The sequence below is a fragment of the Grus americana genome, chromosome 2, assembly GCF_028858705.1.
Source record: "Grus americana isolate bGruAme1 chromosome 2, bGruAme1.mat, whole genome shotgun sequence".
In the NCBI taxonomy this organism is placed as follows: domain Eukaryota; kingdom Metazoa; phylum Chordata; class Aves; order Gruiformes; family Gruidae; genus Grus; species Grus americana.
Genome location: NC_072853.1, coordinates 137,672,420 through 137,700,051, shown reverse-complemented (window position 1 = coordinate 137,700,051; position 27,632 = coordinate 137,672,420). Strand labels below are relative to the sequence as shown.

At 37.3% G+C, this 27,632-nt stretch overlaps 1 protein-coding gene across 11 annotated transcripts in view; it reads right to left on the bottom strand.

Annotated features, from left to right (window-relative positions):
• The window catches only part of DGKB (diacylglycerol kinase beta), a 414,451-nt gene that overhangs the window by 269,382 nt on the left and 117,437 nt on the right, over positions 1–27,632 (bottom strand). For 8 of the 11 annotated variants that reach the window (XM_054817166.1, XM_054817163.1, XM_054817164.1 and 5 more), the window contains 4 exons: positions 26,001–26,021; positions 9,737–9,890; positions 5,989–6,024; positions 4,298–4,438 (listed from right to left, as the gene is read on the bottom strand). In XM_054817166.1, the coding sequence (XP_054673141.1) occupies positions 4,298–4,438; positions 5,989–6,024; positions 9,737–9,890; positions 26,001–26,021 (352 nt within the window). The remainder of the gene's footprint in view (positions 1–4,297; positions 4,439–5,988; positions 6,025–9,736; positions 9,891–26,000; positions 26,022–27,632) is intronic. The other 3 variants (XM_054817169.1, XM_054817172.1, XM_054817173.1) reach the window with 1 other exon arrangement.

Genomic DNA, 27,632 nt, shown 5'->3' with positions numbered 1-27,632 from the left:
CTATGAATATTCAATATCGATAGTTATACTGCTTTAGAAAAGCTTTCAGACCAACTAAATGTAACAGAGGATTATTATTTGAAGCATGTAATCAGCCAAATCCAACAATAAAGTCACAGACTGCCAGCATGACTCCTCCCAGGACCAGCCTTGCTTCATCAATTTGAAAATGTATTCCCAACATTTTGGGGAGCTACTCAGACAAGAATAGCTGCCTTTTGACAATATCCAGAAAGAATATATTCTTTCAAGTTTGTATCATTACTTGATTCCAGCCACAAGAGCACGTATGTCCACGATTACCAAGGTATTTCAAAGCAGCTTACTCAGCCGATCATACACTACATGACATTGCGGAGCAGAAAGAAACGTGAGGCTTTGGTAAAAATACTGTTAAAAGGCTAAAGATGAAAATCAGAAGCCTATGAATATCTCACTCTGTGTCCCTACTTTCTGGTACAGTTTGTCAGAGCTCTGAAATATAAACACCATCCCCTTTAAAAGTGCTCATTTTTTCCCCCTAGAGCTATTTTCTGAGGAATAAGAAGAGAGCCCATGTACAGGTGGTTCCAGGACACCGTAATGCCTTGACTGACAGCAAAAATCAAGCAAGCTGCTTACAAACTGTCTTATCAGATGTCTTCAGAAACATAACATATGACCTATTCAACAGTGAACAATCCCCCCATGTTGGATCCACAGCAAATATTGTTACAGTCCAATAAATTCTGCGAGCAAATTTTAACACAGTTTTCAGGAAACAATATAATGAGAAGTGAGAGAAAATTCTTAGCAATTAGAAAGTAAAGTTCATGAACAATTTGATTATTTTTTATTTACAGCAAAACATATTTAACTGTTATGTGGATTGGTTTGCTTCCCTTATATCCCCCATCTTATTCCCAAGTTGTTCACCTAACTGTGGGGAAAAAAAGGTAAGTACTATACCTCTCTACCACTTCAGCAATTTTTGCCACTACATCACACTGCTCTTACGAGCTGCAATACAAGAGTGAAGATGTTTACTATAGTACATTGTTTCAAGCTACAGAGGTTTATTCATTAGTTATAGGCTAAGAAAACCTATAAAAATATCTTTGCCTGTGAATTACACTGTAGAAACGTTTCATTGCAGAACAACAGTTAATGTTAAAAGCCACCAGAGATTGGTACTGTCCCTGCTAGCACACCTTCTACCAAAGCTGCCTGGAGCACGACAGCTCGTTATCTGGCAAAGGTACCATTAAGCATTCACAGTTTCCACAGGGATGAATCACTGAATTGGTGTACTTTTCACCTGCAACCTCTAGACTTCTAATCTTGCATATGACAAAAAGTGGTATCTCATAATTTCCAAAAGTTCAACATTATTTGCTTTTGAGAAGAAATTGGGGAATGCATTCTCAAAAACACATGCATAAACAAGTGCTGAATGCACTTGCTATTTTCACCAGCACATGTACTTTGAATAAGGCTTGTCGCTCTCCACAGCAGTCTGAGTGTCCAAGAACTGCATAGCGTAGCAAGAAGACAGACTATAACTAATCATAATCCTGCAAAAATACAAAAGAATAGTGTGGCATTCTTGAAGCTTCTGTTGGTATGGAAAGAACAGCAACAGAATAACCTACAGAGAGTCCTGATAAGAGAAACTGGCAAAAAATCCCCACAGCTCATAATTCTTGAGTTTCTCTTCATAACAGTGGAGAGAAGTTTGAGCACTTGTAAGCATATTATGGTTGTAAAGCTACAGTACCTGTGCAGATCGTATGCTTCCTCCATACCTAATGTCTAATGCCCTTCACACTGCCTCCTGGCATTTCTCTGAACAGTTTCACAAGAGATAAATGCCTGGTATCTGTGGTTATACTGATAAAAAACACATACAAATTGAGGAACAGGTTGTGCTGATAAAGCCTCATGTAACTGTGAGCTAAAATAACTTCTGCTGTTGGGGTCATTAAAGGAAGAAAAGTTGAGCTACGAAACACCATTGTTCAGTTCTTAGGAAGTATCCTGCAGATTTACAAGGGGTCTTTCTTACATGTTCAAGAATTATAGTGTGGACACCAGCAAGCAAAGCTTAGTACATGTGAAAACAACATGGAGAGCAGAAAATGGTTTCTATGGATCAAGTCTACAGGTTGAACCACAGAGCATGAAGGTACGTAACAATATAGATACACCTTGAACTATTTGCAATATGACCTTAAAAAGAGAACTTAAATTCTTCAATGTATCTCTGCTAGGAAAGTTTGGGATATTCTTTATATTCAGGCCATATATAATTTATGAATAATAGATACACTGAGCATGTCAAACAGGTGAGTTTCGCAGCACTTAAGACATCCAGAAATACACTGTTAATAGGTTAGAGAATCCATTTATCTGCTGGAATATTTATAAATCTATGACAAACCATAGATACAAAACATACACACTATTATCCTGTAAGTGTATTTTATCTTAAAAAATCCTCCAGTTGATATCAGATTTTATTTGAAAGCACCACTTCCATGTTCTGCTTGTCATGAATCAAGTTTACAAACACTCAGCTATGATTCAGAGTGTTTCCATTTTTTCTCAACAGAAAAAAAATCATGATTTGAGATTAGTATTAATATTGGCAACTCCGGAGTAAGCCATCCTTTCCTTTTTTTACTCCACTGCTACTAATCTGTAATTTACCTTACAGCCACAGGACCTACCACTATAAAATAATTTCAGACAAAGCGTTAAATTATTCCATTAATTTATAAGGACAACTTAACTAAAATCATCAGGGAATTCTGCATACTAATGGTACAATATTAGCCAAAAATTTAGGCGCTAAAAAGTGACAATGCATGGTATATTTTAGCTCTGTATGACAAAGTAGAAAATAAACCTATACAGTAACCATGTCCTTAATTATATGTAATAAATGCAAATGATCTTGAATATACAAAATATGTAAGTACCGTACATTTATTAGACCAGGCTCCCTTGCTCCTAAATCATACAGAGCATTCATAGTCTTTTGAAAATGCAGTTCCTGTTGCAGGAAGTTCATGGAACATCCCCTACCCTAAAATCATGACCTGCTCCTCTGTCTCTTCCCTTTTTCATTGTACCAATTCCCGACAGCAGGGGAGGCAACTGATCTCCATTTCACGCTCGGTTTGCGCACAGAGCTCTTCAGTGCTCTGATATGGCTTGCAACTCGCTACTATGAAACAGTTGTTATATTGTAACTTGCATTAAATCTTAGGATCTTAGTTCTCCTGTGCTTGTGTTCTGAATGCACATTCATGCATACATCCTCATATTCTAATCATACCAAACTGGTATTACCAAATCTGGAGACGACTCCTAATAATCTTTGCTGAGGCAAAGGTATTGGTGATCTTACAGTACAAAGTTGTCATTGTAAACCAACTACAGGTAATGAAACATCAAGATACTTCAACAACACATAGTCATGTAACCTTGTAATGAGTTTCTCATTCTGGCAGAAGCAGCCTACTGCATTTCCCATCATAGTGAGTATTTACTTTCAATACAGTGCTAGAGCCTGATCCCACAGTTCTTTTATAGACAGATCAGCTTATATCAAAGTATATTTGGTCTCAGTAAGGACTATACAATTGAATTGACTGTTTATATATCTGGAAAACTGCCTTCTAAAATTCCATAATGGGGAAACATGGTTTCTTTCTTTTTTTCTTTGATTTGCAGATCAAACTCTCAGTTACTTTTTTGAACAGGTAGAAGTGTTGGGCTTTAATGAATCAGGCCCCTAATTAAAAGAAATCAAGTTATTTTTAACTTTCAGTGTCAAACACTCATTCTCAACAGTGGCGTAGACTTGGATCATTCTTGGCTTTTCTGCATTCACTAATATTATAGAGCCCACAGCCTATATTAAGAACTATTATTTGCTTGAATTAGTTTGTTTTCTACAGATTATTCACCACTTCTATATATTGCTAAGCATCCTCAGTATATTTCATTTGTTTTTCTCAGATCTGATACTAATCAAGAGACAGAAGTATAGAAAGGATTATTTTAACTGCAGAACGTATAATCCTTACTCCACATCTTAGCACATATTAGACAGAAAGAATTTTGTTAAAATCTCAAATTAATACTATTAGCAAGAAATAAAAGATCATTTCTGCAATAATGGTCACCTAGAACCATATTTTTATAATGCAGCTACCCAAAACTGACTCTTAAACTCAGAAAATTTAGAAAAAGAATTTTCGATGACTTATTGAAATAAATATGTAAAATTAACTTTAAAAAAAGAACATACATTCTAGCTTGTCTTCAGGTCTTCCTCTTTCTAGCAGTGATAAATAGCAAACAATATCTTTCAGCTGGATCATGTCTGGTAAATGTAAGTTGGCAGGAGTAGGAGGTCGGGATGTAGAGGTACCTTTGTTCAGTCTCAGACCTGGAAATAACACATAGCCTTTGTTACTCTTAACATACAATACAAGTGGAAAATGAAAACATAACTCTTGCATACATGCATCTTTGTTTTATGTGAATCTCAGATGACTTGTTAATTTAAATATACACGTGACGTTTTAAACAATTCATGTTCATAGTTTATGCAGCAAAGGCAGAATTAAAATGATAGTGAGGTTTTAAAATATTGCATGGGTAAAGCAAACTATTGAAAAAAAATCGCTTATGGGAATGGCATAACCCTTTTTTTCATTTGTGTTGATCTGATGTCATGTGACTGCAACAAATTTGGTCAATATTTTTATTCTACTACATTACATGCTAATTTAAGTATTAAAACAATCCCTGTCAATGCTGCATCCACTTCCCTGTGCTTGTAGAAGCTTCATCTAACTTACAGACTGACACCAGCTACGCTAATTTGAGATGTTTTTAGTGTCAAAGAAAACTATGATAATAACCAAGTGTGTAGTCCTCCCAAAACCACAGCCAGATGTGTGTCAGAGCAACACATATTTAAAACATGGAAGCCTTGGCCACGGAATACTATGAAAATAAATATAGAATTTAAGCAATACTCATAATAATTGCTCAAACATTGTGATCAAGAGCAGTTCCAGTGTACCACTTGGAATACAAGTTTCAACATTGCCAAACTTTTTGTTTCAAAAAAACATTAATATGATCCGTCCTGATGATATTACTGGAATCTGCAGGACCAATAAATAGAGGAAAAAAAGGGGAAGAACAGAACACAGAGAAAGAAGTAATAAAACTTTGCTTACGAGTTTGTTACATTTCTCACTGACTTTAGTGATAAACTTTACAAAAGGATTTACTGTTCTTACAAATTTTCTATAACTAATTCAGAACAGATTCGTCATTGCACATGTAACCTGCATACATAATTTCTGTCATCCATTTGTCTTGTACATGTTAATTACTGTAGCAAATGGAAACAGAATTCTGGTGGGGTTTCCCCCCCGCCCCCCCTTATTTTTATCTTGAAAAACTTCATTACAATCTGAGGACATTTCAAAGGTCTACTGAGGTACACATGTTAAAAAAAAATAATTCAGTATGTAAGAGCAAACTGGCATGCAGAAAATATATCTTTGAATTCATGGTTTCAGGCAGATAATAAACACTGAAAGTAAATATTTAAATGAATACAAAGATTTAACAAGGCAACGTTCTACTAAATGAGGTTGCATGTCAGTTAAGTACCCTTAAAATTAAGACGTTATAAAATGTTAATCAATTAAGATGCTAGCTTCAAACACACAATTTACACAAATAGTTCACATTCCAGTCTTACAAGAATCTTATGCACAGAACAAAAAGTATTATAAAACTTGGGCTAGCTGATCTCAAGAAAGGTATAGTCCTGAAATCTAAATGAAAAGGCACACAAATTTTTTAGCTTATCATCAGCTGCAAGGTACAGGTTAAAGTATTACTTCTTAATCAGGGGTGGGAGGGGGGTGGCTGCAATGTGCTGACTTACAAATGACTTACAGTGCTGCTGCTTACCTGGCATCTGTTTCCATCTCTCTTCAGACACCTTAACTGAAAATACAATTTGTAAACAGATATAAGTCGACCAAGAGACACTAAGTAAAAAACAGACACATAACAGAGATTTATGAACCTTGTTACTTCCCTTGTGATTGTCTCTAGTATATCTTCAAGCACAAATAATTCTTGCATGAGGTGAACTGAATTGTCTCCCTGAACATGCTTTGGATATAACAATTGTATTGGGTTTGCGTGGCACGGTTTTGGTAGCGGGGGGGCCACAGGGGTGGCTTCTGTGAGAAGTTGCTAGAAGCTTCCCCTGTGTCTGATAGAACCAATGCCAGCCGGCTCCAAGACGGAACCACCACTGACCAAGGCCAAGCCAATCAGCGCCTCTGTGATAACATATTTAAGAAGGAAAAAAAAAACAGTTAGAGCGAGCTTTTGCAGCCAGAGAGAGGAGTGAGAAGATGTAAGAAACTCTGCAGACACCAAGGTCAGCGCAGAAGGAGGGGGAGGAGGTGCTCCAGGCGCCGGAGCAGAGATCCCCCTGCAGCCCGTGGTGAAGGCCATGGTGAAGCAGGCTGTCCCCTGCAGCCCATGGAGGAAGGATGAGGGGGTGTAGAGATTCTGCCTGTAGCCCGTGGGGGACCCCACGCTGGAGCAGGTGGAGGCACCTGAAGGAGGCTGTGACCCTGTGGGAAGCCCATGCTGGAGCAAGCTCCTGGCATGACCCATGGACCCGTGGAGAGAGGAGCCCATGCCAGAGCAGGTTTGCTGGCAGGACTTGTGACCCTGTGGGGGACCCCATGCTGGAGCAGCTTGCTCCTGAAGGTCTGCACCCCGTGGGAGAGGCCCACGCTGGAGCAGTTCGTGAAGGACTGTAGCCTGTGGGAGAAACTCACATAGGAGAAGTTCATGAAGGACTGTCTCCCGTGAGAGGGACTCCATGCTGGAGCAGGGGAACGATGAGAGGAGTCCTCCCCCTGAGGATGAAGAAGCAGCACAAAACAACGTGTCATCAACTGACCGTAACCCCCGTTCCCCGTCCCCCTGTGCCGCTGAGGGGGGAGGAGGTTGAAGCTGGGAGTGAAGTCGAACCCGGGAAGATGGGAGGGGTGGGGGGAGGTGTTTTAAGATTTTATTTTATCTCTGTTTTGCTTGGTAATAAATGAGATGAATTTTCTCTCTAAGTTCAGTCTGTTTTGCTCGTGACGATAATTAGTGAGTGATCTCTCCCTGTCCTTATCTCGACCTACAAGCATTTCGTTATGCCTTTTCTCTCCTGTCTAGTTAAGGAGGGGGAGTGATAGAGCGGCTCTGGTGGGCACCTGGCCTCCAGACAGGGTAAGTCCACCACACAACTTATCAAAGATCCCTTCTGGTATTACGCTAAATACATATGGAAGACTACTAATCTGGTCTCAGTTACATTATTTCTAAAGTCCTTACTAACAGAAAAAGATGAAAATTAACTACGAACTGGGAAACTGAGTGAAGGAGCAAAAATTTTAGAAGGTAGAATTAGAGTAAAAAACTTAGCGTATAGCTTAGACAACAACAACAGTAACAATAGTAATAGTTATTATTATTTTACCATACATAAGAATAAAATCTATCAGAGAGAATTATAGTGAAAGTGAAGAAAGCTGAGTACAGCCTATACTGGGCAGAATTTAGCTGTAAATCTGGCAATGACCTAAAACCAGCTGTTATCATCTTTACATATGAAATGTCAAAACCATAGAAATACAACACCAGAATGATAAAAGATGATTTTCTGAACTAATAGTAGTCAGACAACATATGTAAAAACACAGCATAATAAACAAACATGCACCACTAAATGGCAGCTGTTATTGGAGTTATCAGGCAAAAAGTGTTAAGTGTAAAAGATTACAAATTTTGGTGGCTGGTACAGTGCATGTTTATTGCTGATGCTACTCATTGATGAAGACATGACTAAAACTTCAATGAAAAATTAAAAGTAAGAAAAGTGGAAATGAAATTGTGCTGCTGAGACTTTATAGGCAACAGAATCTACATTCATAGTTGAAAAAAATGCAATGCTGAACACTTATGACATACAAAATATACCCTGCAGCATACAATAAATAATATATTTATTTAGACATGCCCTTAGAGATTCTTTTGCAAAGCATCTTTAAGGGCAAGAGACTGAAGCACCGGTCTAAATGACTTGCCCAAACCCATAAGTCATTATCTGTAATTAGCAACAGAAGATTCTGAATACTCCACACAACTGATTACACCATAGTCTACTAAGCCTACTGCTCTGCACATGGAACTAGTCTAGATAACTAACAACAAAAGCCTGAGAAGTTGGAAATGTACTGTCTACACAGCAGAGAGTTGTGGAAGTAGATGTATCTGTGGCAGTTCTGATTAGAAAGGATAAAAAAAACCCCGATGCCTGAAGAATTCAATTCAAATGAAAAAAAAATGTATATGAAGAATCATATCCTCGATGTGGAAAGCCAGCTTTGCTAGCAGAAAAAAGTTTTTTCAGTTAAGTGTAATTACAGATAATGACCATTATATATGTACATTATAATATAATAGAAGATGATAATGTAATATGGGGTTTTTTGTCTGTTTGGTGAGTTTTGCCAGAAAATATAAAACTAAAAAGTGGAAATAAGAGGTACTGTAAACTTAAATAAAGAAAAATAACTGAAACACATCTATTTAACATAGTTGAGAAAAAAACAGGTAAGACTCAATGGAAGATATCTGAAAGCCTATAATTAGTATTGTACACTGACGCATCTATGGAAATCTAGTGCTTGGTATCTGCAAGAAAAAATAACATTTCAGCTAGTAGCACTTGTACCAAATTCACAACTTCTGGATGAGTTGCAATTTGAAGACACCTAATCTTCATATAAAGAATTAAAGCAATTAAGTACCCATCAAACCATTTGGTAACTTGCTCTAAGTGCTTGATTATCCCAGCTGTTCAAAACATGCAATTTATTTCATTAAATTAGTCTAGCTTCTGCTTTTAGCTACTGGATTTTGATAAAGTTCCCAAATTGCTGAAGTGCTAAACCACGTATTTGAAATTAGGAAGGTAACCTTCAATGTCTTCTGCAAATTTCCTTTAGAAGTTTCATAAAATTTTCTAAGTTGATAGTTTTCAACACTATTGCATGGAAGTATTTTAACATGTTATGTCCTTTGAACTCAAAATCACTTTTAATAAAAATGTTCATGAAAATTTCAAACCGCATTAAAGAAGATCCTTACTTTGGGAAAAGAAATACTGCTAACACTTACAGGACATTTAAAATATCAGTAACTGCTAAGTATGTAGGATTACTAATAGCAGTATCACACCCAGACAATTAAGAGAAGCAGCAGTAAAACTGGGCGCAGAAACTGTAGAGCACCAGCAGGAGCCTCCTGCATGAAGCTCTGAAGGTTTCTAAGTGTTTATACAGTAGAGTAGGCTTCGCAATCCTGTAACCATAGCAATCTGATTAGCATTAACATGACAAAGACTGTCCACTTGGTGTCTCAGCTGCATCATTATTGTGAATTAAATAAACAAAACCATTTAATTACCATTTCTTTTCACAGTATTTCTTGTTCATGATTGAGTTAGCTTCTCTAATTTCACAAATATCAGAACAAAAAAAATACATATAGCTTAGAATTCCATATATTTATAGCCATTAGAAGTAAAATAGCAGGGGGATGGAACCTTCAGCTCTTACAATACTGTGATTTTATTACTTACCTCCAGAAAGGTGCTGGGGTTTGTTTTTTATTAACGGGCTGCAGTGAGAAATTTTGTTGCTAAAGGATGTAAAAAGATGCTCAATAAAATCGTCTGGTAACTCTGCCTCCAGAAAAGTCTTCATGAACAGCTTGAATCCCTCTAAATCAATTGTCTGGGGGGGGGAAAGAAAAAAGTATTTTGAATTCTTTGTTTTGCAAAAACTTTCATACTAATCCATCAAATAATATTTTTTACCAAAAACTTTAGACTGTCTTTGAAAATAGTGATTTCTGAAGATATAGCCTGGCATACCTATTCTTGAAAGTGACTGATTATTGAATTAAGTATTACTTTGAAAACTCACAGTATTGCTACAATAGCCCAGAGCACAGTGTAAGATAGCCCAGAGTAAATTCAGAGCACTTTTATCAGGACCTCGAAACTAAGTTCCAAGCTGTCTAGTTTCTTGATAAGAATATGGCTTAACAGCACATACAGAACTGCAACCAAAGGCACCTACGGAGCTCACAGGGATGTACCCAGCAAGTCTTAGCTTTTTCCATGATTAGGCAGACAACAACCAGGGGATTTCTGAATGCCTCATTCCGGGAATTGAAGGCCTCCTGTCTTTTCCTAGGTGGCAACATGTTTTGCTCGTATTTGTCAAAGAGAAACTAATCACCCTGTCTTAAATAGGTTCTAATAGTCAAATGGGAGTGCTGAGACATGCAACATTACTTACAGGGGAAAAAAAAGCTGATTTGAAACATTCGTCATTTAGTTTAATTTGGTCTTGCTTTTGACAGCAAGGTAAGACCTGATTAATGAAACTTCATTCATGATTTCTCCTGGTAAGACAGCAATGTCTGTTTTAAGTAATAAAATGAATCATAGAATATCTCAAGTTGGAAGGGACCCATAAGGATCATTGAGTCCAACTCCCTGCTCCTCACAGGACTACTTAAAACTAAACCATACGACTAAGAGCATCGTCCAGACACTCCATGAACTCTGACAGGCTTGGTGCTATGACCACTTCCCTGGGGACCCTGTTCCAGTGACTGACCACCCTCTCAGTGAAGAATCTTTTCCTAATGTTCAACCTGAACTTCCCCTGACGGAGCTTCATTCCGTTTGCTTGTGTCCTGTTGCTGGTCACCAGAGAGAAGAGATCAGCACTTCCCCTTCTGCTGCCCCCCTTGAGGAATGTGTAGACAGCAATGAGGTCACAGCAATGTAAAGCATTATGATCTCATTTTAAACTGCTAATACAGAACCACTAAGGGTAAAGGTGTCCTGAAACATATTGAGAGAGCTTAAGACACTTTCAGCTTTATCTCAGAAATAACTGTGACAACTGCATACTTATCAATGATGCTACTCAGTTATGTATGTGATTTTAAAACAGCTTATCAATCATTAATCTGCAAAACATAGTGTTGCCGTCTTTGTTTCTAGATCAAACAGGACAGCAACTTTTCCCCATGAAATAATTAAGGGATAAAGCCACAAAATCGGTAGGAGAAATTTCCTCATGCTTCAGGAAGACTCCATGTCTCCCCAGAAAACTCTAGTGCAACTCCTTTAGTTCAGCACAGTGAATGCAGCATTAGGAGGGAAAAGACTAGCAAGAAATCAGCTTGAAATCATGCCAGAAAAAGAAAATTGAAACTAAATTTTCGAAGTGCCTCAGTGACTTTAGAATCTGAGTCACAATATAGATAATTTTTATAATGACTTTAATATAATTTCAACACTTTGGAGCAGGGATTTCTCTCCCTCTGCCTTTTTTCTAAAAAATATTTATAAGATGTAGAAATTTTATGTCCGCATGAAATAAGGTGTTTCACATTTAGGCCAAGACCTAAATGCCCCAGGATAACGTTTTAAATGTGTATTACTGTTCTTACGAGGAACCAGCAACACAGATTGCAACATTTGACTGGTCTTGTGCAAGTCATTATTATTAGGAAAGCAACCTTGGCAAGAGGGTATCTATGCTAAGCTTCTAATCCAGAACACCTCATCTGAGAACAAAGTTTAGTGAAACCAATAAAACTCTTACCTATTGAACACAAAAATAGCAGACTGAAAAAAAATTGCCTCCACAAAGCTCGAACTTGGCATAAACTGGAAATAATCAACTCAGACATGGACTCACCATCTTTACTTCATCATAGAGTTTCAGGCACTCTCTTCTACTTTGGCAAATCATACACTGTTTCACTCATGCTACAAACTTTATGTTTTTCCTCAATAATAAAGTCACTGATATTTAACTGTTTATAAACTATGAAACCACAATGGCAAAAGGATTTGCATCAGCATCCAAGTAAAGTGGTGATTAGTTTACACTATATAAATGTATTTTTTATCTGCAAGCATAACAAATACATTAATCACTAAATCAACTAACGATGTGAAATTGCTTTGTTAGATTGTTCGTTAATGAAATGTGTCAGCTATTTTACTAAATTAGATACAAAGAGGAATAAGCAAGTGAAAAAGGAAAACAAAAAAACAAATTATAATCCCATTTAAGAGAAGGTTTATAGATGGACATGTAAAATATGTCTGCATTACATAAAGATTTTTTTAATTTACCTTGTCTGTGGATTTTATGTATATACTGCTAAAATTATTCCTTGAGGTTACAGCTATCTTAGATTTTTAAACTGCTGCCTGAGTGGCACTGGTCCACCAAGCTGCCAGCAGTAACTAAATCCCTAATGCTATGTTTTTTCCATTTATGGGCTCAGAATTATGCCTGGGTAGAGATTTAGATTAATAAATAAGGCTAAAATTATGTGTTTCTTTCTTCCTGAAGACTCTTTCTCAAAGACGTTCAAACTTTTCAGTATTTTCTAAAGATGGACAGATAATCATTTACACCAGCGTCCTCCAAAACAAGTGTTCCGAACTGCCTTACATTTTCTGGCCAGGAAAGACAACAGATATCAAAGTAACACATGACTTGGCTGCCATGACTATTTATTATATCTGACACCCTGATTGCCACTGATTAGGGTGCTCAGCAAAGGAAAAAAGAAAGTAGGTGGTTGTTCTACAGTTAGATTTTTTCAGCTAAAAGTGCTTTTATCCTCTGCTCTAACGTGCACTGTGACCTGCGTTCCCCCAGGGAAGCAGCAACGTTCATACAACCAGAGTTCAGACGCTGCACATCCAAAAGGTTTCAAATGATGCTGAAAGTCAGTTAGGAGCTGGTAAGTCACTTGGATACACCTCAGCAATGTTTATAATAGTCCAAAATGCAGATGCAAAACCACAGGCTGGATCAAAAGAATGGGCAACAACAGCCTTGCCTAACGGAGATCTGTGCATAGAGCCCTGTGATTAGGTTCTTGCCTATATGAAAAAACCCCAACAAAATCCATGATTCTAATACTCTATAGCTGAAAAACATTATCAAGAGGACCTAACATACTTGGTGTAGATTATCCTATTAGAACTGAGCTCTAAAGTAAAGCAGTCATTTCTGGAAATGTGTTTTTGTAAATGTATATACAGTAAACAGAACTGAGCTAGATGACAGTAGATCTAGGAGTAGTTTAGATTACCCATTTAGCTTTCCAATGAAAAAGGGGTGAGCTTTCAAAAAAAGGCTCACTTTAAATTACATTCAGTGCTTTCTCTATCACCTCTCTCATTGTAATATACATAAGTCATTACATAACTGTAGAAAAATGGAGTAATTTCTTAAAAGAAATCCTGTGAGGACCATTGTAGAGGACTTATAGGTGTTAGAGTATTATCACCAAGTAGAGGTTTTAGTATTGAGTATGGTCCATTTAGAACAAAACAGTTAAAGATGCAAAACATTCTCAGCTTAATTTAAAATAACTTTCACAGAAAAGAGATCACCACACAATATTATGAGCATTTCTCTATTCTGCAATTATACAGTATCTTTCTTTTTTCCTCATAGAACTTTACCCTTCTAAAATAATGAAAATGCTTCAGTAAGTAACTACCCTTCCTTTTCAAAGGAACCAGACAATGTTTTGGTAACCAAAAATACAAAAACGGAAAGCAGAGGATATTAATTTTCCACACTAACATGGGTCACGGTCACTCTGCTATGTAAACCACAGTATCTTCCTTCCAAATCTCACTGTCATATCAGAATTTCTCAGGTGAAAAGTTCAATAAATTTGCGTATGGTTTGAAAATAATTTATTTCTATTAATGAATTTGCAAGCATTAATTAAACAGTTCAGATCAATAATATCAGTATAACATACAAGCCATAATGGTGGATGTTCTTTTCTTAAGCATGCACGGTAACTGCTTAATTTTCAACAGTTGCTTGCCTTCCAGAAGCTCTGTTGAATTTAAATGAACCTAAGGAAGAAGGATTTAGCATTTCAGAAGGCATTTTCCATGACGCTTCCCAAGTGAGGGGATGAGAGTATGAGAGGATGTACCAAACCAACAACAATTAACCTGGCACATGAATTAATTCATACTGTTTCACAGGGGACTATCACAGCATGGGGAAATTACGATCACAAGTTTAGGGATCTCAGGAAAATCTTCAACATAACAGGAAGATATATAAGGATGTAGTTGAAGCAGCCAATAGTTATTCAGAGGAACATGAAAGAACTTTCAAATCATTTGGCCTAAGTCTTCTGAGGAGAGAGGAGAGGGAAACAAGAATAAAAATCTGTGCTGTTTCAGCTTTGATTCAAATAAAAAGGTACCAAAAGCCTTGCCTGTAGGTCACAGAAAAGTAGGTGTTTTTATATTAATCGTACATAACTGGATTCCTCTTTTTATATGTTAAACAACTGATTCACTAAGTTTACTGGAGCTCCTGTCCTTATGTCTTACAAAAATAAACTTTATAAAATAAGACTTTGTAAATCTTTATAATCTTCAATAAAACTTATTTGGTAATGAAACATTTTGATATAAGCCCAGAGAAGTACATGTTCAAAAACACCATCGAGTTTCAGTTAATTTAAATGATAACTTCCATATAAAATTAATTTTACTACTATTTTAGAAGCAGTTCTTATTATAATTTCCCATTTATAGTTTTTATCAGTGTTTCCAATTACCTGAAATTAAAAAAACCCCAACAGTATATATATATATCCCCCTTGGAAAAAAGGTAAGGAGAAAGGATAGAAGGCAGAAGCGAAACTGCACTATCTTAATTTTAAATTCTTTTTAGGAAATAAAATGTGTCAACCATTACACATTTTTTAGCTTTTCTGAAAGCAAACATGAAACTGGACTCAATGCAGAGGAAAACTAAAAATACGCATCTTTATTTACCTGATAAATTGTCAGGGAAAATCCATAACATTTAAGTAACCATCCACAAAATTTCAAAAAATTCAAAATTAGTCCCAGCACTAAACTGCCAATAAGGATTTAATCCCTAAGTATTGTTTTTCTGTAAGCTCCCCCTAAACAAATCCATACAATAAACTGAAAAAAAGAAGAAACAGACCAAAGTTCATAATGAGTTCTAAATGACTGACCACAAAATGAAGGTTCTGGATTTGCCCCACTGCATCCAACTACATAACACAACAGGTTTACAGAGAAAGGCATCCTAAGGTCTCTTTTATGCCTTTATTAACTGTGCCCATTCATTAATACACTGTGATAAGGTGAACCTCAAAGTTCAATGAGGCCAAGTGTGAGGTCCTGCACATGGGCTGGGGCAATCCCAAGCACAAATACAGGCTGGGCGGAGAATGGATTGAGAGCAGCCCTGAGGAGACAGACTTGGGGGTGTTGGTTCATGAGAAGCTCAACATGAGCCAGCAATGTCCACTTGATGCCCAGAAAGCCAACCATGTCCTGGGCTGCATCAAAAGCAGCATGACCAGTGGATTGAGGGAGGTGATTCTCCCCCTCAACTCTGCTCTGATGAGGCCCCACCTGCAGTGTGTGTCCAGCTCTGGGGTCCCCAACCTAAGGAGGACACGGAGCTGTTGGAGCAAGTTCAGAGGAGGGCCATGAAGATGATCAGAGGGCTGGAGCACCTCTGCTATGAAGACAGAGTGAGAGAGATGGGCTTGTTCAGCCTGGAGAGGACAAGGCTCTGGAGAGATCTTAGAGCAGCCTCCCAGTACCTAAAGTGGGCCTGCAAGAAAGCTGGAGAGGGACTGGGCATGTCGTGACAGGATAAGGGGTAATGGCTTTAAACTGAAAAAGGATAGATATAGATTAGATATTAGGAAGAAATTCTTTACTGTGAGGGTGGTGAGGCACTGGAACAGGTTGCCCAGAGAAGCTGTGGATGTCCCCTCCCTGGAAGTGTTCAAGGCCAGGTTGGATGGGGCTTTGGGCAACCTGGTCTAGTGGAGGGTGTCCCTGCCCATGGCAGGGGGGCTGGAACTAGATGTTCTTTAAGCTCCCTTCCAACCCAAACCATTCTATTGTTCTATGACTTTTACTTCATAACATTGTGCAGACTAAGAAACCTCTTATTTGATTTCATAACTGTAAAACCAAGCAGCTAATTACAGTCTAATGAGAATATGGGTCAGTTCAGAAAAGGAATGAAGATGCCTAAAGCTGCACATCGGTATTATATTGATGCCCTTATTCATACTGGGATCTCGAAGTACTCTCTCAAGTGCTACTAATCCATAAAGTACTTATAACTGATAAACCCTTTAGGTTTTTTACTTTAGCTTCCCAAGGTGTCCACAGACTTGTTTCTGAACATGAACAAAGAAGTTAGTCTTCACTGGATTGAAGATTTCGGCATTTACCTCACATCTAATACAATTAGAGTACATAGATCTGTGTTATCAGGTCTCAGTACAAATGTTCACACACACAAAAAACCACCTTAAAAAAAAAGGTACTGTGCACCAAGTGCAATGCAGACTGCCATTTCCTTCTGAAATCACAGAAAAAGTGACATTTTCCCACTTTAAAAAAAAAAAAAAAAAAAAACCTCCTGGTAAAGACATCTCCCCAGTGGGGGTTAGCTTGGCTGAATTCCCTTTCCCTTGTTTGCCTGGGGAAATTCAACTTGTATTTCTTTCTCTAGAGAATATCCAAATATCAGAAAAGAGTTGAAGATTCACTGAGGGAAAAAGAAGTTTCTGTATGTCTATGCCAACAAAATTATTAGATATTTACTTGTAAAAATGTTACTGAAGAAATTACTGAAATAGACCTTTGAATGAGGAGGTGATCTGAAGATGTTGAAGAGATCAGGCTAGTCAGGGAGATGTATCAAAACAGATATCAAAATGTTTCAGCTGTTAAGGCAGTACTTCTGGACACATGGAAGAATTTAAGGTGCTCAAGTAAATTTTATATAAAATGGCTGAGACAACATTTTGCTTTTCTTTTTTTATATTGCCATACCAGTGCTGGGTGCTAACTTCACTCTGAGTGGAACTAATCCATTTTGGATCTAAGCCTATGCTAAAAAAAAAAACAACCCCAGAACAAATTTATGTATTGCATATATAAAAATAAATATTCATGTATACATACTATTATATGCAGTATTATTTATAAATGAAGCAGCAAACAGCAATTATAGATTGTTCAGACTACAACATGTCATCTCCTGCTGCATATGTTTTACAATTAAATTTTGACAAATATGCATTAGTCCAAAACACTTAACAGGATGGGATTTTTTAATGTTACTGCCATGAACAGATTACATTCAAAAAGTTCCATCAGTGCAAATAACTCGCTATTACTTTATGTTTAAGAATAGCAGAAGCAGTTTTTGTAACACTAAAACAAGACAGACTAATTTGTCTTATTTCCAGATACTACGGGAACATTCCTGTTGCGATGTCTGACTAAGCAAATATAGAGACACTTGCCCAGATCTTCATTTTCAGTCAAATTTGTCTTGTTAAAGAACCAATACCCAACCAATGTGTTGTGGTGGAAATTTTTCTGAAGCTTATGGCATCCTTCATTTTACAAGTAAGCTACAAACACAAACAATTGGGATTTGCTCTGCCAAGTCCCATTACTTTGAAGAAAACTCCTTCCCTCAAATAGCCCTTTAAGAACCAGGATAAAACAGAAATAATTAGGCCAAGAATTATCCTCACAATAGTACTCTTGGAATAAGATAATAAAGTTACTCAAGGAACTGAGTTACGATGTCTTATAGATACTGTAAAAAAGAATATAAAATTAAAAGAACACTAGCTATATGGATATACAAAGTGACAGCTGCAAAAGGTAATACCATATAGCACCTATTTCATCTAAACTAAAAATCTGCAGAGAGCGACGATGTCATGTGTGGACAGACTGGAGTATGTGGGGAGGTAACATGTGAGTAAGGCAGGCACAGAGGGAAACAGCAGTGACTATCAATCCTTCTTCCAAACTTGTTAGCACCTCTGTCTCCACTGCATCTCTGCTCCTTAATTCTTTTCCTCCACTCTGGCAGCAGCCAAGGAAGCATCACTGGGTAAACGCATACAGGGTGGGAAGGAAGGCTGGAAATGAGCTACAGACTTGGACTCTTGACAGATTTCAACCACATCTAAAGGCAACTGACTTGCAGCAGCTGCCAGACACTATTAAGGAAAATGGTGATGGGGCAGACGAGGAGGGGTTTTTTGAGTTATAAGGAATAATCTGCACTCAGTGGATGAACTGAGGTAAAATCTAAAAGAAAGTCCCTCCATAGGAAGCATTACACTTCCCTCTTCCCCAACTGCTAAAGCTCTTGGAAAACTCTTTAATGGCTTTGACAGCCATTCTGAGTTGCGTTAAAAAAGTCAATTCCGTAGAAAATTCTTTAACCTGGGCTTTTATTCTCCTTCTGCACCTCAGGAATCTGATCATTAGTGTATCCTGTTCAACATACCACAGGAAATCTTATGACAGAACAGCAAGCACACATAGAAAGACAAATACAAATAAATGACAATCATTCACCTAGAAAAAATGTTACTAAGGAATCTTGATTGCAGAGCTGAACGTCACTAAGACATTAAAATCCTGGTAACTGGCAAGATAAATAAATTACAGTTTTCAGGATAAACTACATTTTTCAAGAGAGTTTCCAGGATGACACTGATCATGTAAGAATACTCAGCTCTGAAGAAACAAGCTTACAAATATTAAAATTAGGTTTGGACTTCTATAGGTATTAAAAATCTCTCTTTAATCTCAGTTAACAAAGTAGTCTGGAATTTTATTCTTCTGTTACTGCACAGAATATTACAAAACTGGCGATAAAGCAACCATTATTGCCATAGTGCTATCATGACTGTACGCACATTTCTTTGCATTACCCCATGTATCTCATAGATACATGATGAGAAGCTTTTTACCTTAATAATGCCACTAAAGCATGCATATATCTTACTTCCCTTTCTACCAGTGGCATAAAGCAGAGCTCTTACTTTGCACTCTTCAGTTTCTTTTGAATCCCAGATTCCCAGAATATGTGGGACTCCAAGGAAAAAGAAATGGAAGTCAGTGCATGCTTAATATGTTTTAAAGAAATCTCCAATTACTATGATAAGAGTTCTGTTTCTTCTCAAACACTCGCTGATAAGTACATTACACTAATTTAGTGCTAGTTCATGGAGGGTGACTCTCAGTCTCAGGAAAAACAGGAATTGAAGGACTGGTTTCCGAGTAGCAGCTATGACCTTGCTTGGAAAAATAACAGACAATTTTAGGTGTTTTCTAATTTTGTATCAGACATATATAGACCAATACTCCACTGAAAATACAGGGACTGTTCATCTCTTCGATCGTCTGATGATGGCTACAACAGCCTATGGAGGTGCCTTAAATACCTGATTCTGTCCAGACAGCAGAATGGCTTCTAACATCTTATATGCTAGACAGAAAAAGGCTGAACTCCATCTGCGCTATCGCATTAGTAGGTTGTAAAATCTGCCTTAAAAGATCTATCCTGGCTAACTGCAAACATAGGATCACCTCTATGAATTCCAGACTCTTTGCAGAGAACAGAAATCTGTTGTTCCACAACCCAGAGCAAACGTACAATGTTCTGCTCATGCTCCACTATATACTGAATAGGACTGATCTCCTGTGACTGGTCATATACAACGATGTTGCTTTCTACTTTTTAAAATTGATGATGTCACAAAATTTCCCACAACTTACCTGTTTTGTAGTGAAAATCTGCACTGGTGGGAACTGAGGAAATATACCCATGGGACCCATAGCAATCATAAGCAAGAACACTCAGGAAACCAAAAGCCAACAATTTGACACACTGTCAGCGATTCTCACTGGCCTCTTACTGCTTACAGATATGAAGCATTCATACAGCTATTGGATTTCCCCCACCAATTAAGCTTTTCCCCCCCCTGCGGTAAGCAGAAGTTAATATCCCTTAAATTACACATTTCAGGCTGGCATGTCCCTAACTATGAATGTGGTTATAAATAAGACAAGCCAGCTGCGGGAACTCATCCCTTGTTGCTCCATCTCACAGAGTAGAACCGATGGGTGGGACAGGTTGGGGGAGAAGTGGAAAAAAAGGGGAAAAAAAAGGAAATTCTATACTGTATTTGACTTCTTCCTTTCTCTTACTGCAGTTAAGCTGTGCAATTTTACAATTTGCTCTTCTGCTTTACTGATGGTACACAGAAATGCAAGATCAAGAATAATCCAAGTATGCATATTGTGAAGATTTATGCATTTATGTGTATGTTCTGTGCCAACATACACAGAACTCTACATGGTATAGACATCACAACTCAGTATATCCTGATACTGAGAATATATAAAACATGGTTTCTCAGTGAAAAATAGGATATATACACAAGCAAAGCAAATTTTGCATCCCTTCTTGTATTATGAAAAAAACTATTCAGAGGTTTTAATTATGGTAAGTAATATTTTAACTCCTACCATATTAAGACATTTGAAGAGAACAAATAATTTAGTCAGAAGAAACTGACAGCTTTGGACTCAAGACCTACCCTAACACCAAACTGCAACAGAAGAGGTCTAACTGCATCCTATATTTTCCTAGCTGGTATAAATGCAACAACTAATTCTGCTGGATGAAATGTAGAAGGAAAGAAGAGAAGCTGTATCATTCCATTTTTGCCTCATAAAATGCAAAAAAGCAACTTATTAATAGTCTCTTGACAAAAGAGTTGCCATTGTGGATGGATCAAGGCAGGGAGGGGTAAAATAATTCCTTTTACTCCTCCCCACCACACTGGCCACATAAATGGGAACAACTAGTGTTTGGAATTAATCTCCACCCATAAATTGTTTTAAAATACCACATTCTCTTTGCTCTTTTTCTTCTTTTAAATTTGTACAAAATATTTCAACACAAGCCACTGTTTTCGATATCCTGAAAAACAGAATGTAAGAGGGGCGGGGAGAAAAAAAGAAAAAGAGAAGTTGTTCATTCCAGCAGACTTCCATGAAATATGGTTTTCACTTATTAAAGAGAACATTTCAGAGATAATGGAAAGAGAATTATGTTGAAATGTAATTTTCAATTAATTACTTATCAAATTATGTTGTCTGATCTCCAAATGGTGCCAAAAATGTGGAGTATAATCAGTTTTAATCTACTAACAGTAATAGCTCAGGGTTATTTTTGTTTGAGGGTAGGTCCCCTTAATTGATTATTTCTTTTTAAACAACTTATATTGACCCAATATCTGAAAAATGAGCTGTTGAAAAAGAAGTAGGCATTACAGGGCCTTAATTCACACATCATGGTATGACAACAATTGCACACATTAATGCTAGTTCATTAGTGACAATTACATCATTAGCTGTGAAAAGCAATGCTAAAGCATCCCCAGTAGAAGTCCAAGTTTTGAAGATTCATTGATTCTGACAATGTTTTGAAACCTGACTTTTGCTGAAATATGTGGAAAAAAAGGAGAGACCATATAGAGAGGGTTAATAAGCTAGAAAACATCAAGTACATAGCAATACATAATTTTTTGGTGTATAAAATGTATTTCTAATGTTCATATGGCAGAAATTCAAATTAAATCTGGAATTCATCAGGGAGATTGCCTTTGTGCATCAGGGTAAAGTTTGGTTTAAATTGAAAGTCCTCAGCATTTTCTGATCTAAGAATTTGATTCAATACATTTTTTTTTTTTTACATAATTCATTTTGAAAGTTCTGGTAACCAGAAAAAATTATTTCTTAGATAAAGCAGCATCCAAATTCTCATCTCCCGAGATGAAAGATTACAGGGAAAAAAAAAAAATTAAAATCACATGTTCTCACAGGCTGCTCCCACAAAATACTCCAAAGGGCCAAATAATACTTGGATATTATCAATACTACAGACATATATAACTGCTAAAATGTTCCCTTTATTTCTCCTATCAAAAACAATTACTTTGCAATATTTGAGAGAAGCTAGCATGTCTCTTCAAAGTAGTAAATTCAACAAAACATCTGAAAAGGAAATGGGAAGACTCAATTTTTATGCAATAACTACATTTTTAAGCATAATCTTGTACTAAATTCTCATGTTATTAGAATAAATTGATGCTAATTACTAAAATAAATCTGGAATGTATTCACCAACCACTGCAGTCTCATCCCAGTCTTATATCCGGGTAAGAAAAAAACCCCCACTTTACTACCAGCAGGTTTTCTTTAGTACATGATTATTTATGTATGTAAGTATATATATACACACATATGTACTATACTCATACATATATTTAATACATAAATTTACTAAATATGCTATATTTACTACACAGAGGTGGGCTCTTTTTTTAAGAGGAAAGAGTGCTAAGGCACATACTTTTTAGATGGATCTTGTAGCAGATTATCAGCTGGGGTCTATTTTAAATCTATTACCAATAAAGAATGTTAGAAGAAATATACATAAATTATTACATACTACACAAAGTGAAGAGTAGATAGTCTGCATTCTGTCACAGCAGAATTGGTCATCTGAAAATTACAATTACTACAGAAGTTAGGAAAAATCGGGTAAGTTCCATGCTTCAGACTAAACCCAAATAAAACAGCAAAATGCATGAATCCCTGAAAAATCCCTGTGGCTGACCAGGTAACAAACACCTGTAGAACTGTTTACAAGCACCATATAGTCCTTTATTACGCAACTGTTACAATGAGGATGTGAAATAAAAAGCAGTATAAGCACTGACACAGCACTTATTTGATGGCTTCTGAATTCTCACTGTTACAAATTAAACAGAATTTCAACATTAAATGCTGTTCTCTTAGGAAAATGTCTTTATTTATTTTTGTTTTGCAGCATCCAAATAACCATTAGCCAAATACCTCTCCCTTGCTATTTCTTTTGCAACATTAACTCAGACATGTAGCAATCAAACGAAGGCACAGGGCAATACAATTAAAATTACAATAATACTTTCCCATTGAGGGTAATACAATTAAAATTACAATAATACTTTCCCATTGATGTTAAACCCATCTTAGTAATTAAATATTATGAAATCTATCACTGATGACTAGAAGAATAAATAGTTGCAACTCCTAATTATATATAAACGTTGCACTATTGCACGTATACTTGAGCCAAAATACACCGATTTTAAATATTAACAGCAATATAAAAATTAAGAAATACACTACATGTATTCCTTCCTTTCTGAAGTTATTTCTGTGTTTATTTCACTTTAAGAAAATAACAACTTAGCTGATATTTCAAATTAATATGAAAATATGGGGATAGCATTTTTCATACTTCATAACTCAGTACCGTAATTGGTACCATTATTATACTCTGTTTTCATGCTGCTAGAGGAGCTCAAATGTTGTCAGAGTAGTCTGTCACTCTTCAAATAAAATATGTCAAAAATAAAACAGACACCAGTATGACCCTCCACTTTTCTTTTTTTTTTCCCTTTAAAAATGGTGTAGTTTTAAGCAGAACATTCTTTGAAATAGAATGGTCCCTCCAGCCTGAATATCAAGAGAGCTTAAAATTCTCTACCAACTTCAATCCAAATACTGATGGTAGTACCCTAATAAGCCCCAAAATAAAATCTTTTTCTTTTAAAATACTTTGAAACAGTATCTAGTGCACATCAGAACTGGAAAACAGTCCTTGAGCCAGCCATTTAACAAACCATGAGAATTAAACAGGTAACATGTAAATGGAAGCAGTATGATGCTCATAAAGCTGAAAATTAAGGTGCTGGGCAACGAAAAAAGTAGGGAAAAAAGGATAAAAATGGGATCTTAAGGCAGAGAGGGGAAGTATCAAAAGTGAAGAAAGATAGTAAGGAGGCAGAGATGTTAGCACACACTGAGGAAAGGAGACAGAGGGACCACTAAAGATCATCAAAAATGTTCAAAACTGAACAGTCTTGCAGCAGAAATTGACTATCTGAAACATTTTACACCTCGGTGCCCTCAACACTTTCCACAGAAAGCAGGCTGACAGGCAGACTGCCAGCATCTCTGCCTGGCTGGCTTCCCAACTCTCTAGGTATCCGGGAAGCTGTTTCCCTAGAAATTCTGCCCAGAGCGCCAGAAAAACACCAAGTGTCTGAAGGATAAGGTTTTCCTAGTGATGCTCACAAGTTGCTAATTTTTTTGGTTTTTGTAGCTAGAAAGATAAAACATCCTTTCTTAGTCTGCAGTTTCTTACGTGTGAGGGACAAGGTTCTCCTACACAACAGATATCCTACAATTCTCCACATCCCACTAACCCTTGTGTAAATTAGTTCCAATTTGAGTTCACTCTGTCCCATCATGTAGTCAAAAGCAGAAAGATGTGGTCTCTGCAGTACCTTTTTTTAAAGAAAATCAAATACTCTTTATCTGTAATAGAAATATTTCACTTTATGTATTATTATAAGTAAGGTCTTTACAGCAAATTAGTGTCTTCTGTCAAATCAAAGAAGGTACCTGATGGAAACAGCACGGAACTTCTTCTTTCAATCAATATTTCTGTGTGCTTGAAATTTTAACTAGTTTTCCACTTATGCCAGTTGGCCTTAACACACTACCTTTTCTTATAAGTCTTGTCTTGTTCTCAGACCACCGTGGCCACAGGAATACTGTTACAATGTCCCAGTAATATATTTCTCTTCTTCATCACCAAACCACAACGATGCTTTGCAATTATCTTGCGATCAACTACCACACAGTAATTTATCTAACAATGTCACCAGTCCCAGGGTACACCACACCGTACTCTGCACTAGTGCATCTCATTCCATTTCTATTTACTATAGTCCATAACTTCATCAAGCTTTTCCAGTATAATATTCAGATTTTTCTCCATTTCAGCAAAAATTTCCAAATTTGGTTTAGTGAGTTGATTCTACTAGTATTCATTTAATTCTTTTCACAAGGTTATTAACAAAAATACTACGGAGATTAGTTTCAAGACTGGTCCTAGACACACTGCTTTAACCTGAATACCTTCTCTTTCAGGACCCATTGCAGTCACTCCGATAGCTTATTAAAAAAGTAATGTTGGTCATCTGAAGAAAAGCGAGCCCTTTTGTGAACAGGGAGTACTGCTCTCAGTAACACACCTCCAAAAGTTCAACTGGCTTTTGACCCCAGAAAGTGAGGGGTTCCTACAAAACTAATCCTTTTAGTCTCTTGACTTTTTCATTGTTCTCATGTTCCGGCTGCCTCTTCCCAGAAGAGCAGAGCAGGGGCTTTTTAACACCTCTGTGCTACAAAGGAAGAATAACTAGGTCATTTAAAAAACTAGTTCATCTGATTAGTCCTTCTTCCTTAGCTTTCTTTTTTTTTTCCCCAATTGTATTTTTATCCCTGGTTTTAAGCCACTGAAGCTTCTAAGGAGTAGAGTCTTGGGTTGATGATCAGCACTTTAACCATTTCTCTTGCAATTGCTGTAAAGTCACAATTGCTTAAATCACACTATAAACCTTATTCAAATTACAACACTGCAATTGTAAGCCTGTTTTGCCTGAGATGTATTATTGTAATTTCAGAATAATACAAACCATTATTAGATCTCACTAGTAAGCAAAAATTTCTGTGACAAGTATGGAACAAGTTAATCACTTGGTCTTAACTTATTTTTCATATTCCTCTTAATTAACCTTAGGAAAATTATGTACTGTGAATGACAAAAAATGAAATTCACCTAGTGAAAAAGTCCGCCCGCAGAAAAAGAGCGCACTTTGCTCTCAGCTTTAAATATTTGTCTATTATCTGACAGAATAGCCACATGCAGTATTTATTAGTAAGTGACATCTCAATGGAAGCCTACAAAATAAAAGATACTGCTCCTATGCATAACAAATGGGGAAAAAAAAATCAAATTAAGATTACTTACTTGATTAAGTATATCTTGTTTCTGTAACGCATGCAAGGAAAGAAAGAACACACATACATTAGTGCAGTGTCATAACACTCAGGCTCTGTTTTTATAATGTAACTATTTTTGTTAAAGGTTAGTGATGTAGATGAACAGGTTTAAGACATTAGATGGAATATCCCATTTTCTTGCATTAGCACGTATGTCAAGAAAATGGTTCTAAGTCAGCATTCTAGTCTTGATTAGAGAGTGTAAGCAATTTATTTTTAACCATGCAATGACAGATAACCAAAAAAGTAAATACAATGTTTGTCTTTCATCCCTGTGTAATATAAATAAAAAATTTCTTGTTCCCAAGAATAGCTGTTAACAAAACAACTTAATCAGAAGTGAATGCAATGATAAATTCCATAAATACATTAACAACAAAAGGAGGGCTAAGGAGAATCTCCATCCTTCATTGGATGCAGGAGGAAACCTAGTGAGAAAGGATGAGGAAAAGGCTGAGGTGCTTAATGCTGCCTTTGCCTCAGTCTTTAGTAGTAAGACCAGTTGCTCTCTGGGTACTCAGCCCCCTGAGCTGGAGGACAGGGAAAGGGAGCAGGATGAAGCCCCGTAATTCAAGAGGAAACATTTAGCGACCTGCTACACCACTTAGACATACACAAGTATATGGGGCCAAATGAGATCCACCCAAGGGTACTGAGGAAGCTGGTAGAAGTGGTCACCAAGCCACCTTCCATCATTTATCAGCAGTCCTGACTAACCAAGAAGGTCCGAGTTGACTAGAGATTAGCAAATGTGATGCCCATCTACAAGAAGGGCTGGAAGGAGGATCTTGGGAACTACAGGCCTGTCAGTCTGACCTAGGTACCGCGGAAGGTTATGGAGCAGATCATCTTGAGTGCCATCATGTGGCATGTACAGGACAACCAGGTGATCAGTTAGCATGGGTTTATGAAAAGTAGATCCTACTTGACTAACTTGACCTCCTCCTATGACAAGGTGACCCACTTAGTGGATGAGGGAAAGGCTGTGGATATTGTCTACCTGGACATTAGTAAAGCCTTTGACACCTTTTCCCACAGCATTCACCTGGAGAAACTGGCTGCTCATGGCTTGGATGGGCGTACTCTTCACTGGGTAAAAAAACTGGCTGGATGGTCGGGCTCAAAGAGTTGTGGTGAATGGAGTTAAATCCAGTTGGCGGCTGGTCACAAGCGGTGTTCCCCAGGGCTCAGTACTGGGGCCAGTTCTGTTTAATGTCTTTATCAATGATCTGGACAAGGGGATCGAGTGCACCCTCAGTAAGTTTGCAGATAACACCAAGTTGGGCAGGAGTGTTGATCTGCTTGAGGGTAGGAAGGCTCTGCAGAGGGATCTGGACAGGCTGGATCGATACACCAAGACCAATTCTATGAGGTTCAACAGGGCCGGGTCCTGCACCTGGGTCACAACAACCCCATGCATGGGGAAGAGTGGCTGGAAAGCTGGCTGGCGGAAAAGGACCTGGGGGTGTTGGTAGATAGCCAGCTGAATATGAGCCAGTAGTGTGCCCAGGTGGCCAAGAAGGACAACAGCATCTTGGCTTGTATCAGGAATAGTGTGGCCAGCAGGACCAGGGAAGTGATTGTCCCCCTGTACTTGGCA